This window comes from Cervus elaphus, chromosome 33 (genome assembly GCF_910594005.1).
Source record: "Cervus elaphus chromosome 33, mCerEla1.1, whole genome shotgun sequence".
Lineage (NCBI taxonomy): Eukaryota > Metazoa > Chordata > Mammalia > Artiodactyla > Cervidae > Cervus > Cervus elaphus.
The window spans coordinates 49,502,927-49,518,325 of record NC_057847.1 but is presented as its reverse complement, the minus strand read 5'-3'; the positions used below and the strand labels follow the sequence as shown (position 1 = coordinate 49,518,325).

Genomic DNA, 15,399 nt, shown 5'->3' with positions numbered 1-15,399 from the left:
TTTATATTCTGTAATCTGTTTTATATCTGAGTTTTTAAAGTGAAGCTTTGCTTGTCATTGTGAATCTTTACATTGTAGTGAATTGAACTGTCCAGCCCACGATTAGAAGGCTGAATGGATGAATAGCAACTCAGTTTGGCTATTTTTAGATAACCTTGATTTGACAGAACTGTTTCTCACTGTCATTGAAAAAGACCTTGTAACAATAAGAAAAAATTACATTTTTTGATATAGTAGTTTTTGTTTCAGGCAGACTTTAAAAATTTTATGTTAGAATTAGCCCATGTGTGTCATTCCGTCTTTTCAGCATCTGGGAACATTTTTTTCTGAATATTTATTGAGATATTTGTTTGTTTGTTTGTTTTTTGAGTTAAATAGTTTCTCTTGATGTAATTGCTGTTTACTTTTTTGTGTGTAATTTTTTTTTTGTAATTGCTGTTTAAATGTATGTGTGGTTTTTTTTTTTTTTTAAGCATTTTGCTTTTATAGAATGAATTTGGGTCTGATAAGATTTTGATGAATGAAGCTGGAAATGTGGACAGTTGGATTCAATTCTTTAAACTTATTATTTTGAATAGAATCGAAAGAATGATGAAGCCTCTTATGAAAAGATGTTGAAACTGAGACGAGAATTTAGTAGAGCCATAACAATTTTGGAAATGATTAAGAGAAGAGAGAAAACAAAACGAGAATTATTGCACTTAACCTTAGAAGTTGTGGAAAAAAGGTAACATTGCTACTCTTACATACCAGTAATGCTTCAGTCAAATGAAAGGCAAAATGTAACCAAATTTCAACTTTATAACTATTGAAATTGATTATCTAACAATATCTCCATTTTTTGAAAATTGTGATTGCTAGTTTTTGCTTTTTGTTTTTAAACCATTAAGTTGCCAGTTTGGGTTGCAAATTTGGGAGATATTTTTGTGTATAGTATAGATCAGATCCTCTGTTACACTTAATTTCTTGTTGTTGCACAATCATTTAGTTGTATTTAGAAAAGAACTTGGAGATCATATTGTCCCATTCTCTGTATTAAAGTTTCTGTTAAATGTAATTTGAGAGAAATAATTGTTTAATTGATATTATTTTTTGATTAGTTAGGAAACACTTGTTTCAGTGCATTTTGAAAATGTATTCGCCAATGTAATAATTGTTTTCCTACATAATTAAATAGACTCTGCTAAACCTAACAAAATTTTGTTTGTTTTTCTGAGGTAAGCATTCTAAAACATCATTTCCCAGTGTTTGAAAATATGAAATATATGAAGATTCCATCTTCTGTGTATCTTAGAGATTAGGAGAGGGAGTTGTTTTGTTTTTCAGTTCAGTCGCTCAGTCGTGTCTGACTCTTTGCGACCCCATGAACCACAGCACACCAGGCCTCCCTGTCCATCACCAACTCCCGGAGTTCACCCAAACCCATGTCCATTGAGTCGGTGATGCCATCAAACCATCTCATCCTCTGTCATCCCCTTCTCCTGCATCTTTCCCAGCGTCAGGGTCTTTTCAAATGAGTCAGCTCTTCGCATCAGGTGGCCAAAGTGTTGGAGTTTCAGCTTCAGCATCAGTCCTTGTTTTGTTTTTACTAAATCCCAAATATGAGCTTCCTTTGTTCCCATACGTTTTCTCTCTTAAGAATAATCCAATTAATTGTTGGCTCTGTTTGATTTGTTGTGTTCCAAGTAAATGGTGTATCATTGGTTTTTTATTTCTATTTTATTTTTGAACTGTAACATTTTCTTACATATTATTTACTTTTCAAGATATCATTTAGGAGACTATGGTGGTGAAATCCTTAATGAAGTGAAGATCAATAGATCAGAAAAAGAATTATATGCCACTCCAGCAACTCTTCATAATGGAAATCATCACAAAGTCCAAGAATGTAAAACTAAGGTGAGTATCTTCTGGGGAGAAGCATGTATGATAATATTGACTGGACAGTTGGTTTCTGAAATTGTCTTACAATAGTTTGGTTACAAAGGAAGATTACTAACATGTTTGAGTTCCTACTTTTTGCACTTTGCTAGGATTTTTTACATGCATGTTGATTCGTTAATCCTTGCCCACATCCGTTTGAGGTAGATTTTTACCTCTGTGTGACTTTTAGATCATATAGTTATTAAGTGGCAGATTTAAGATTTTGAGTCTAGGTCTAACACCAAAAACCATGTGTTTTTTCAACTATGCTATCTTGCATCCCTACAGAATAATGGTAATTACAGCTTAGTTATTATCACTGCCGTAGCAAATCCTGCATATCTGTGATGGCAGGCATCAAAATTAAGCCTTTCTTCATTGAGACTATTCAAAGTTACTGTCCTCACTATTGCCATAACCAGCATTTATCAGTTGTTGTTTATCTTGACTTGGGAACGTCCTATAACTGCTAGAACTCAATTTTTTCCTAATAAAGAGACTAGTGATTAGTTTCTTAGACTGAAGAGTTACATTTATTCATTATTCACTTGGTGTATAAAAGCATTCAGTTGAGAAATGCGAAAGTTAAAACCTTTGAAGAGCTTATATTTTTAAAAAGAAACAGGTTATTGGATGAGTTTTTAGACAGTAGAGCTCTACTGTGTAGCAGGCTTTTAAAAATGGTTTAGGGTGTTTGTGGAAAATTCATCTTTTAAAAACCTGCACGATCCTCATTTTTCACGGGTTCTTTCTTAAAGGTCAAGGAAGAATGTGGAGTAGGGAGACACCTCCATTATTCAACTGTGTCAATTCAAACACCAAAGTTCTTTCTTATTAATCACAGGCATCTAGCCCACCTTCCCTTTAAATCACACTTACTTTGCCATAAACCAGACAATAAATGTCATTTTGTACATTATTTTTAAAAATCCAGTTCTAAATCAGTGCTTTTCCTATGCATATTATTGTTAGGTATAGAATATGAAAATCTCAACCCCAAATTACTGCAGAATCAGCCTTTGTTATATATTGATTCTTAATCTTAGATCACCTCTAAGATTAAACACCCACACTATTTAAATACTAATTTTAGAAATATGATTGCATTTGACATAGTTAACTATATTTCCTTTGTCACACATCCTACTTTAAAATATAAGTAGTTTCTGAGAAGTTGGGGATTTCTTTTTGATGTCATAGCCATGCCCATTGTATGAAAGCATTTATATCTCAATAACTCAGTGTTTCAGCAACATTTTCATCATGTATAACATTTTTGACCCTAAAGTAGTTTTAATGAAAATCTGAGCTACTTGAAAAAATGTAAAACTTCCTAAGTATTTTTACACTTTGTTAACGCTTGTAATTTGATGCTTAGAACAGTGATTTTTAAACTTTTTAAAGTAGATTCTTATTTATTAAAAGGAATGCCAGTATGTTAAAACAGAAACAGCTGCTCTGTTGAGGATAGCTGGGTTCTAGACTCCACCCATCAGTTAGTCTCTGCCAGATAGCGTCTTGCGTGCCACCAAAGAACTCTGGGGTACTTGAAGACAGTTTGATTATTGTTCAGCTGAGGTAGTAATTAATTCTAAAAAGTGAAGGTTTCTTCCCTAATTAGTAAGCTTTTCTGTCTCAGAAAAGTTATTCCACGTGTAGATATTTTTAAAAATTGGAAATAAGCATAGAAATGAATTAGTGAATTTATAATCTAATTCAAGTCATTTTAAAAATAAAAGTAGTCAATTTTCATCATTAATCAGTAGATTTAAATAAAATAAAAATAGAATTTAAATACATTTTAAATGATGGATTGCATAATAGAGGAATTTTTAAAAATCACTAACATCTTAAAGTATTGATAACAATATAAAAAAGTAAATTTAAATGTCATAATTATTTTTCACTGTAATTTGTGAAAGCAAAGCACTTTTTAGCTTATCATCAATAGTTTCTGCATATTAAAACCAGAAAATAAAATCACCTCCTGTGTAAAAATGTATGTTTTTTCAAAGAGCAGTATAGTTTTTTATGATTTCTAAAATGATTTTCATTTCTTCCTTTCGGGGGAAAAATCATCATGTAAACAGCACCCGCATCACTTGTCTTTGAAAGAAGAGGCTTCTGATGTGGTTCGTCAAAAGAAGAAGTACCCAAAGAAGCCTAAAGCAGAGGCTGTGCTAACATCTCAGCAGCCCACTCCTGAGACTTTGCCTGTGATCAATAAGAGTGACCTTAAGCAATATGACTTTCACAGCTCAGAGGAAGATGAATTTCCACAGGTGCTTGTTTTAAAACTATTTTACAGACATTTTCTTCTAGTCTTTTATATTGCTCTATTTTAAAACATAATATCTTAGAATTTTGATTCTTGCTTTCTTCACCTGATGTTACAACATAAACGTTTTCCACATTATTTATGTAGTTACTGAAATGGTATTTGCTTTCTGTTATTTTCTATCAGTTGAATATATTTTATTTCTATTGTGTAGCATTTAGGTGGTTTTAAGCTCTCCCTTTTATAAAAATGAGCATCTCTACCTCATCCCTCCATATTTGAAATAGATGATTAAAAATGGAATTCCTGAGCTAAAGATTATAAATATTTTAAGACATTTAACACATAGTTGTAAACATTCACCAATAATAATTCCCATATTCCATCAGCATTGTATTTTACAACTTTTAATGAAAATTTTGCTAATTTATTTGACAATAACTATTTGACTCCAAAGAAGATTTAGAATTGGTTCAAATTTTAACTTGTGAAAATAATTCTTTGGTTATATTGTAGCAGTTTTATAGCAAATTTTAACAGTTTAAAAATCTAAATTTTTGTTTCATATGTGCTGTCTTTTAAAACAAGACTTTTATATACTAAAGGATTGATTTAAAAAAATACATTGTTTAGCACCTGGTGTAGCAGTGGCCTCCTTTTTTCTTCTTCATACAGTATAGGAAACCTAGAGAGAGTACTATAACATGGGTTATACTATTTCAACATTTTGACTGACTTGCTTAAAAAAATTTTTTTTAAAACAACACGACAGATAAATTTGGAAGCAAGACAGTTTATAAAACTCCTTGTTGTAGTAACTATTTAAAATCTGGAGTTTATATAAAATTTGTCTTCTTTGGCTTGATTATATTAGTTTTACTTTTTTGTAGATGATTTAGTTTTTCTAGCCCAGATAATATTTCAGCATTCATACACATTGTAACAGTGCACAAACTGTGTTTAATATCCTCTTTAAAAGCACTTAAATGAACTCATTTATTAAAAGTTGTCAGATGGTCTTGCTCAAGGTTATGTGGCAGTCTGGATGAGAGAGGGCAGTTAAAAAAAATATTAAAAAAATAAGTAAAATTGCCAGAGGATTATGTTGTTAGACTCAGGCAGAGCTTTGAATAGTCATGGAACATGAATTAGATGACATTTTGAAGGAATGAGGGCACATATAGTAGGTCTTTTCAAGATAGAAAATGTAGGGAAGGGTCCAAGGCAGAGAAAACAGCATATTAGAAGGAACTGCTAGCAGTAAGTTTAAGTGAGGAGTGAGATGGTTAGATCAATACATGTATAAAAGCCAATAAAGTTTTGCTATACATTCCTAGCCTTTTAAGAATGATGCTAAGGGATACTGTGTCAAGTAGAAACTTTTCCTATATTGCTAGAATCAGTCTATGCAGTCTGATAGACGCACTCATACTAGACCTATATTCCTCATCTATTAAGGAATCTTCATCTCTGTTCTAAAGTCTTATATTTATTCATATAGTCCCCATTCCCACATGAAATTGCATTTTGAAACTTTTAGGTTCCTCTGAGTCCTTGTACTGTGTTCTTAACAACGTTAATTTTTATAATGGTATCCCTGGTTGCTAAGTAAGCATGTACCTATAGTTGAACATTATTCAGTGAGGCAGCTGTTTAGAATGTGGCTCTTAACAAAATCAGGATTTTATTGCTTAAAAGATAATTAAAATAATCATATGCTTCTTCTGTGTCCAATAAACAAGAATAAAGGAATAGGGAGCCTTAAAGAACATTGTAACCAGACTTCTCCAACTGATTTGCAACAGAGCAGAATACAAATCCAGTCTCTTCTCAGTGATGCTTCTGATTCTCCTAACATCAAGGCTGTCTTCCTGTATCTCAGACTAAATCCTGGAAACCCCTCCTTGGGTAATCCAAAGGAAGGGATGCAAAAAATTTCTGAGACTTTGTGACACTTCCTGTGTACATTCTGGAAGAGGTAGTTGCTTTGTAAAGGAACCAAACTGTAAAATTCACATTTGGGATTTCCTTTCAAATTTCAGGTTTGAGTTTGGTTCCCTGGGAAGAAGAATCAGCCCCAGCTTACTGTTTCTGTGTCTCCCCCATAGGGTTGGTTGGAGGTATATTGGAACCTCAAACAAATGCCTTTCTCCCCTGGATGATCCTGCTCAGTGGTAATTACCACGGTTTTGAAATAATGTGGAGAAAGCATTTTTCCTCTCAAAATAGGAAGAGAGGGATTTGTGAGGTTCAAAAGTTTGCAAGTAAATGTGGTTGAGCCAGCGTTGTCAGAAAAAGAGATGTACTCCAAAGTGAAATTGCGAGACAACTGAAACTTAAGTACCAAAACTTTTTTTTTTTTAATTTTAACCATTATGGGTAGAAATTTATCTAAACCATATTATTTCCTGCCATATCAGAGTATATTTGTATTTCCCTTAATCTGTTTTCGATAACATAACGTTTGCTATAATGCACCAGTGCTGCCTTAGAGGTCCACTCAGATTATGTAGGGGGATTTATTTGTCCTAGTCTCATTTGGTGCTATGCTTTTTAATGTGTGACAACTTTTTGAAAGTCTTTATTCTTTTGCTATCAGATGGTGAGATTAGTACTTCTAAACCAGTCTGCTTACCTTTTAGCAAGTCCTCTTTCCTCTTTTGATTTTCAGCTTCTGATCTGTTAAATTTTAAAAATGATTTTAAAAACATGTGGGGAAATAAGGGACTCCCCTTTCAGTGCAATGTAAGAACTTTTTGGCTTTGAGGGATGGGAGGCTATTCATAAGCTTTTTGTATCTTCCTAGTTTTAGGCTTTATTATAGAGAAATGAAGTTATTGTATAAAAGCATATCTGTCTGTAGATGAAACATAATTATTATTACAAAGTATTCATGGCCACATACAATATTTATAAAATGTATAAATGGGGTATGTAAAAACCATACTAATTATTTTCAAGCTTAAAGTGTTTATATACATGTTCAGAAACAGTTAAGCAATACCATGTGAACTTACCTGCAAGAACTTACCCATTAAAAATGATTATTAACCATACAAAATTTCTGCTAATCTTTAAATATTTTGGGAAATTCACTACCTACTGTATGTAATGTGGAGTGATTCACTGTGATCACATTCTGATTTAAGACCATTACAAAGATTGTTGACTTTTGGTAACTCCTAAATGGAATGCTTCATGCCTCTTTTGTAGGTACCGTCCCCAGCATCAGAACCCGAAGAAGAAAATGATCCTGATGGTCCCTGTGCTTTCAGGAGGCGGGCAGGATGCCAGTATTATGCTGTAAGAACTATATTTTTTGTGGTGTTTTGGGAACTGGAATTAGCAGATAACTCATGTCAAGATGACTTCAGTTGAATTCAGTTGCTCAGTCATGTCCAACTCCTTGCGACCCCCATGGTCTGCAGCACACAGTCCATTACCAATTCCAGGAGATTACTCAAACTCGTGTCCATCAAGTCACTGATGCCATCGAACCATCTCATTCTCTGTTGTCCGCTTCTCATCCCGCCTTCAATCTTTCCCAGCATCAGGGTGTTTTCAGAAGAGTCAGTTCTTCACATCAGGTGGCCTAATATTGGAGTTTCAGCCTCAGCATCAGTCCTTCAAATGAATATTCAGGACTGATTTCCTTTAGCATGGACTGGTTGGATCTCCTTGAAGTTCAAGGGACTCTCAAGAGTCTTCTCCACACCAAAGTTCATCAATGCTTTGGCGCTCAACTTTCTTTATAGTCCAACTCTCACATCCATACATGACTACTGGAAAACCTATAACTTTGACTAGATGGACCTTCATTGACAAAGTAATGTTTCTGCTTTTTAATATGCTATCTAAGTTGGTCATAGCTTGTGTTCCAAGGAGCAAGGGTTTTTTAATTTCATGACTGCAGTCACCATCTGCAGTGAGTTTGAAGCCCCCCAAAATAAAGCCTCTCACTTTTTCCATTTTTTCCCCTTCTATTTGCCATGAAGTGGTGGGACCGGATGCCATGATCTTAGTTTTCTGAAAGTTGAGTTTTAAGCCAACTTCTTCACTCTCCTCTTTCACTTTCAGCAAGAGGCTCTTTAATTCATCACTCTCTGCCATAAGGGTGGTGTCATGTGCATATCTGAGGTTATTGATATTTCTCCCGGCAGTCTTGATTCCAGCTTGTGCTTCATCCAGCCCAGCGTTTCTCATGATGTAATCTGCATATAAGTTAAATAAGCAGGGTGACAATATACAGCCTTGTCGTACTCCTTTCCCAGTGTGGAACCAGTCTGTTGTTCCATGTCCTGTTTTAACTGTTGTTTCTTGACCTGCATACAGATTTCTCAGGAAGAAGGTCAGGTGGTCTGGTATTCCCATCTCTTTTAAGAATTTTCCACAGCTTGTTGTGTTCCACACAGTCAAAGGCTTTGGCTTAGTCAATAAAGCAAAGGTAGATGTTTTTCTGGAACTCACTTGCCTTTTCTGATGACCCAATGGATGTTGGCAATTTGATCTCTGGTTCCTCTGCCTTTTCTAAATCCAGCTTGAACATCTGGAAATTCACAGTTCATTTACTGTTGAAGCCCGGCTTGGAAAATTTTGAGCATTACTTTGCTAGCATGTGAAATAAGTGCAGTTGTGCTGTAGTTTGAACATTCTTTGGCATTGCCTTTTTTTAGGATTGGAATGAAAACTGACCTTTTCCAGTCCTGTGGTCACTGCTGAGTTTTCTAAATTTTCTGGCACATTAAGTGCAGCACTTTCACAGCATCATCTTTTAGGATTTGAAATATCTCACCTGGAATTCCATCACCTCCACTAGCTTTGTAGTGATGCTTCCTAAGGCCCACTTGACTTCGCATTCCAGGATGTCTGGCTCTAGGTGAGGGATCACACCATCATGGTTATCTGGGTCATTAAGATCTTTTTTGTGCATTTTTGTGTATTCTTGCCACCTCTTCTTAATATCTTCTGCTTCTGTCAGGTCCATACCATTTCTGTCCTTTATGGTGCCCATCTTTGCATGAAATGTTCCCTTGGTATCTCTAACTTTCTTGAAGAGATCTCCAGTCTTTCCCATTTTATTGTTTTTCTCTATTTCTTTGCATTGATCATTGAGGAAGTCTTTCTTATCTCTCCTTACTATCCTTTGGAACTCTGCATTCAGATGGGTATATCTTTCCTTTTCTCCTTTGCCTTTAGCTTTCTTTTTTTCTCAGCTATTTGTAAAGCCTCCTCAGACAACCGTTTTGCCTTTCTGCATTTCTTTTTCTTAGGGATCGTCTTGATCACTGCCTCCTGTACAGTGTCACGAACCTGCGTCTGTAGTTCTTCAGGCACTCTGTCTATCAGATCTAATCCCTTGAATCTATTTGTCACTTCCAATGTATAATTGTAAGGGATTTGATTTATGTCATACATGATTGGCCTAGTGGTTTTCCCTACTTTCTTCAATTTAAGTTTGAATTTTGCAATAAGGAGTTCATGATCTGAGCCACAGTCAGCTCCTGGTCATTACTTTGCCAACAAAGGTCCATCTAGTCAAAGCTACGGTTTTTCCAGTAGTCATGTATAGATGTGAGAGTTGGACTATAAAGAAAGCTGAGCACCGAAGTAGTGATGCTTTTGAACTTTCATGTGGAGAAGACTCTTGAGAGTCTCTTGAACTTCAAGAAGATCCAACCAGTCCATGCTGAAGGAAATCAGTCCTGAATATTCATTTGAAGGACTGATGCTGAGGCTGAAATTCCAATACTTTAGCCACCTGATGTGAAGAATTGACTCATTGGAAAAGACCCTGATGCTGGGAAAGATTGAAGGTGGGAGGAGAAGGGAACGTCAGAGGACAAGCTGGTTGGATGGTATCACTGACTTGATGGACATGAGTTTGAGCAGGCTTTGGGAATTGGTGATTGACAGGGAAGCCTGCTGTGCTGCAGTCCATGGGGTCGCAAAGAGTCGGACACAACTGAGCAACTCAATTGAACTGAACTGAGGAAATGGAAAGCTAAGAAATGCACTGTATGTCATTAAAAATAAAGAGAGGCAGTATGAATTTAATCTGTGCTTGCTTGCTTTTTTTTTTTCTTTCTTAAATTATGAAAGTATGAAAACACATTTATAGAAGACGTGGAAAATACAGAACAAAGTTGCATATAGCTCCAACATTTATTACAATTCTTTTGTTAAGTAGATAAATTAAGATTTTTAGTTGAATTTCAATACTGAACTCTCAAAAATTAATGGAATGAATATACAGAAAAGTAGAAGCATATTGTAGACCTGAAAAGCACCAGGCACCAATTCAACATAATTGAGATTTATACAGTTTTCACACAACAGTAGGATACAAATTCTATTCAGGTTTTCATTGACTACAAACTGGGTGACACTAGAACATATTCAGGTACCTAATATAAGGTCACGCATGCTTTCTTGAAGTGCAATTTTTGAAAATCTTATTGAAATCCCTGTAATATATCTCAGTAGCAAGTTTATAAGTTACTAAATTCATTATCTCTAGAGTCGCTGAGAGTTGGACACTACTGAGCAACTCAACAGCAACTCCTACATAAATGTTAAAAGCCACATTGTTCTTTAACGATATATTTCTTTTAAAATATATCTTAAATGTATTGATAGTCATAAAAATTTAAGTTATTTTGATGAGTGAACTTCTGTATCAGTTTTATAGAATTTTACCTGGTTAACATTTAAATCCCAGTTTTAAAGTTTTATATCTAAATTTCAATTCTTCTGCTAATACTGTAGTTACTTTATTTTTATCATGATTTAACTTTTCTTCATTTCAGAATTATTCTATGAGTTTTAATTTTTTTTTCCTTTCTGTGCAGCCTCGTTTGGACCAAACTAACCGTTCATTTGGAAATTCAGAATTGGCAGATTTGGATAAGTTAAGATACAGGCATTGTCTTACAACACTCACAGTCCCAAGACGATGTATAGGATTTGCAAGAAGGCGAATTGGCAGAGGTGGAAGGTAAACTGTTCGTTTTGACGTGCTATTTGTTTCCAAGATAGAAGGTACGGTATCAAGAAAATGTTTTTAAGTTCTTCTAGGTAATATTTGGCTTTATATTGCTTTTCAGGGTCATAATGGACCGGATAGCCACAGAACATGACCCAGTCCTGAAACAGATAGACCCTGAAATGCTGAATGGTTTTTCAAGCGCTTCCCAAACTATAGACTTTTCTTCTAATTTCTCTCGGACCAATGCTTCCAATAAACATTGTGAAAATAGACTGTCCCTTTCTGAAATATTAAGCAATATCAGATCATGTCGACTACAGTGTTTCCAGCCAAGGCTACTAAATTTACAGGACAGTGATAGTGAAGAATGTACCTCAAGAAAACCAGGGCAGACTGTGAACAATAAAAGAGTTTCTGCAGCATCTGTAGCTTTATTGAACACCAGCAAGAATGGCATATCAGGTAAGTTGCTACTTGTTAAAAGTATATCCTCTTCTCTTCTTAATTTTTCATTATCCACTAAATAGACTTTCATGATGAATTTTGAAGGTTTATTTTCATGATACTACTGAGGAAAGGAATTTTAGCTTAACCTACGTTTTTTTTTTCCCAGTGTAAGAAACTAAACTCTATTATTGTGGTTTGCATTTTAACCAAAAGTTCCTAACTAGTACCTGTAAAACCACTCACTTTGAATGTGCCTGGTATGGTGAGTGTGTAGGGAGAATGTGTAGAGAATTATCTCTGGGCAGAGTGATTATTAGCTGCTATCAGATCATCATAGCACAAAAGTGTTCTTGTTATAGAAAGCTTAACACACTAACCTGACAGGCTCCTCTCTCCATGGAATTCTCCAGGCAAGAATACTGGAGTGGGTTACCATTCCCTTCTCCAGGGGATCTTCTCGACCCAGGGATCAAACCCAGGTCTCACGCATTGTAAGCAGATTCTTTACCCTCTGAGCCACCAGGGAAGCCTCTTTCCCTTTCACTTTCACTTATTGTATTAACTTTGCTTGAATGTAAGCATTGCCCCTCAGAAATGCCATTAAAAAGCTTTCTTTCTGAAAAATGTAGTTTTGGTCTAATAATATACCTCTCTAATTGAGATCAAGAAGTATTTTCCATTTTAAGAGACATTGTACTAAAATTAATATACCTCGGCATTGTAAATAATGTGTAACATCTACAGACTCTAAGATGTAATTTTGATTTGTTTTCTTCTGTGGATAGTCTTCTCTTTATCACATATATATAAGTGTATAATTTGTAAATGTCTTTATAATGTATAAATTGCAAAAAATGTGTGGTATCCAAAGGCAAAGCTAGATGTGGCTTGACTTAAACTGTTGATATCCTTTCTTTCTGTAAAATGTATTTATTTCTAAATTATTTCCTGGACAGTGTATTTTAGTATATAAAATTGATGTGTTACACTTCTTCAAAGTGATTTTAAATCAATTTAAGTTGAAATTTTGTCTCAATAGTGTTCAGTCCTTTTTAATTACTGAGCTGTTTATTTTCAAACTTTACTTAGACATTTGTCTATGTAAAGGTTGTTACGGAAAATTGGATTTGTTTGAATGATTGGAGGTTGGCATATCATTTCTCCAAATTAATTGGTTAATTTTCTCCCAAACGAATTTAGGTAAGGAAAATGGTATCCCATTATATAAAGTTCATGAGTCTGTGAAATTTATTGACCTTTTGAAGCTGAAATGGATTAATACCTAATATGACTTTAGACAGCAGGATTCTTAGAAGTGTGAAAATAGTAAGAGCCAGACATCCTGGAATGTGAAGTCAAGTGGGCCTTAGGAAGCATCACTACGAACAAAACTAGTGGAGGTGATGGAATTCCAGGTGAGCTATTTCAAATCCTAAAAATGATGCTGTGAAAGTGCTGCACTCAATATGTCAGCAAATATGGAAAACTCAGCAGTGACCACAGGACTGGAAAAGGTCAATTTTCATTCCAATCCCAAAGCAAGGCAATGCCAAAGAATGTTCAAACTACCTCACAATTGCCCTCATCTCACACACTAATAAAGTAATGCTCAAAATTCTCCAGGCCAGTTCAACAATACATGAACTGTGAACTTGCAGATGTTCAAGCTGGTTTTAGAAAAGGCAGAGGAACCAGAGATCAAATTGCCAACATCGGCTGCATCATCGAAAAGGCAAGAGAGTTCCAGAAAAACATCTATTTCTGCTTTATTGACTATGCCAAAGCCTTTGACTCTGTGGATCACAATAAAATGTGGAAAATTCTGAAAGAGATGGGAATACCAGACCACCTGACCTGCCTCTTGAGAAATGTGTATGCAGGTCAGGAAGCAACAGTTAGAACTGGACATGGAACAACAGACTGGTTCCAAATCGGGAAAGGAGTACATCAAGGCTGTATATTGTCACCCTGCTTATTTAACTTATATGCAGAGTACATCATGAGAAACGCTGGGCTGGATGAAGCACAAGCTGGAATCAAGATTGCTGGGAAAAATATCAATAACCTCAGATATGCAGATGACACCACCCTTATGGCAGAAAGTAAAGAACTAAAGAGCCTCTTGATGAAAGTGAAAGAGGAGAGTGAAAAAGTTGGCTTAAAGCTCAACATTATGAAAACTTAAGATCATGGCATCTGGTCCCATCATTTCATGGCAAATAGAAGGGGAAAGAGTGGAAACCGGCAGACTTTATTTTTGGGGGCTCCAAAATCACTGCCGATGGTGATTGCAGCCCTGGAATTAAAAGACACTTACTCCTTGGAAGGAAAATTATGACCAACCTAGACAGCATGTTAAAAAGCAGAGACATTCCTTTGCCAACAAAGGTCCATCTAGTCAAGGCTGTGGTTTTTCCAGTAGTCACGTATGGATGTAAGAGTTGGCTATCAAGAAAACTGAGCACTGAAGAATTGATCCTTTTGAACTGTGGTATTGGAGAAGACTCCTCAGAGTCCCTTGGACTGCAAGGAGATCCAACCAGTCCATCCTAAAGGAGATCAGTCCTGGGTGTTCATTGGAAGGACTGATGCTGAAGCTGAAACTCCAATACTCTAGCCACCTCATGCGAAGAGTTGACTCATTAGAAAAGACCCTGATGCTGGGAGGGATTGGGGGCAGGAGGAGAAGGGGACGACAGAGGATGAGATGGTTGGATGGCATCACTGACTCAATGGACATGAGTTTGGGTAAACTCCAGATTTTGGTGATGGACAGGGAGGCCTGGCGTGCTGCGATTCATGGGGTTGCAAAGAGTCAGACACGACTGAGCGACTGAACTGAACTGACGAATATTAGGTCACATCCTTTTTTTCAGCCAACTCTAAGACATTATTCAAATTATATAACTGAAACTCCTGTACCAAAAGTTACCCACAATAATTTTGCCAAAAAGAGAGTTTAAAAACATATCAACCATAAGCATTTATAACTAGATTTGACCATAGTTTGAATTTTTTCTCTACTAATGAATACCATAACAAAAGATTGATTTTAAATGTTCCTTCTTAACTTGAATATGGCCACACATTTGCAGCTTTCTACTGTACTTTTCTGAAACACTTCCGATCTATTTGACTTGACTCTTCCAGAAAATGTATATGTTTCTCGTTACTATATCATCACTTCTCTGCATGTATGGATTCAGAATGTAATCAGTCTGTACAGTCAGCTCTAGAATTTTATGACACTACCATGTATCAGCGTAAAGTAAGCATTTGAAATATTATTTTAGGCTTGCATACACTTCTCCGGGAATTTAAATCACATATATGTGATGCTGTTATCATAGATAATAAAATTATTTCTATTTTCTTCATCAGAAAAAAATAGTGGTTTTGGTCTATGCCATTTTTCCTTTCTTATGTTTATGTTTGTTATGTAACGGTACTGTGTCTCAACTTAGTACCATTCCATTATTTGTTATTAAAGAATTTTGTTCATGTTTTCTCTCTGCTAACTATAACCCTCTAAGGTCATTGAAGTCACCAGGTGGTTTGTTTTTAACAAATTTCTTTTGTTTCAAAATATTAGGCACGGTATATAAATTCATAATGAAACATATTTTTAACACCAGTTTTGTGAACAACTGAAAAGCTGTAGCAGTTATTTGTTTGTTTGGGCCACCTCTACAGGGCCTGCGGGATCTTAGTTTCTCAACCAGGAATCAAACCTGGGCTCACGGCAGTGAAACTGTAAAATCCTAGC

At 35.4% G+C, this 15,399-nt stretch overlaps 1 protein-coding gene across 2 annotated transcripts in view; it reads left to right on the top strand.

The window, feature by feature from the left end:
- The window catches only part of EPC2 (enhancer of polycomb homolog 2), a 125,682-nt gene that overhangs the window by 98,654 nt on the left and 11,629 nt on the right, over positions 1–15,399 (top strand). The window contains exons 5-10 of one of the 2 annotated variants that reach the window (XM_043894263.1): positions 579–727; positions 1,767–1,899; positions 4,014–4,205; positions 7,415–7,504; positions 11,050–11,195; positions 11,305–11,648. In XM_043894263.1, coding sequence (XP_043750198.1) covers positions 579–727; positions 1,767–1,899; positions 4,014–4,205; positions 7,415–7,504; positions 11,050–11,195; positions 11,305–11,648 — 1,054 coding nt within the window. The remainder of the gene's footprint in view (positions 1–578; positions 728–1,766; positions 1,900–4,013; positions 4,206–7,414; positions 7,505–11,049; positions 11,196–11,304; positions 11,649–15,399) is intronic. The other variant, XM_043894264.1, reaches the window with a different exon arrangement.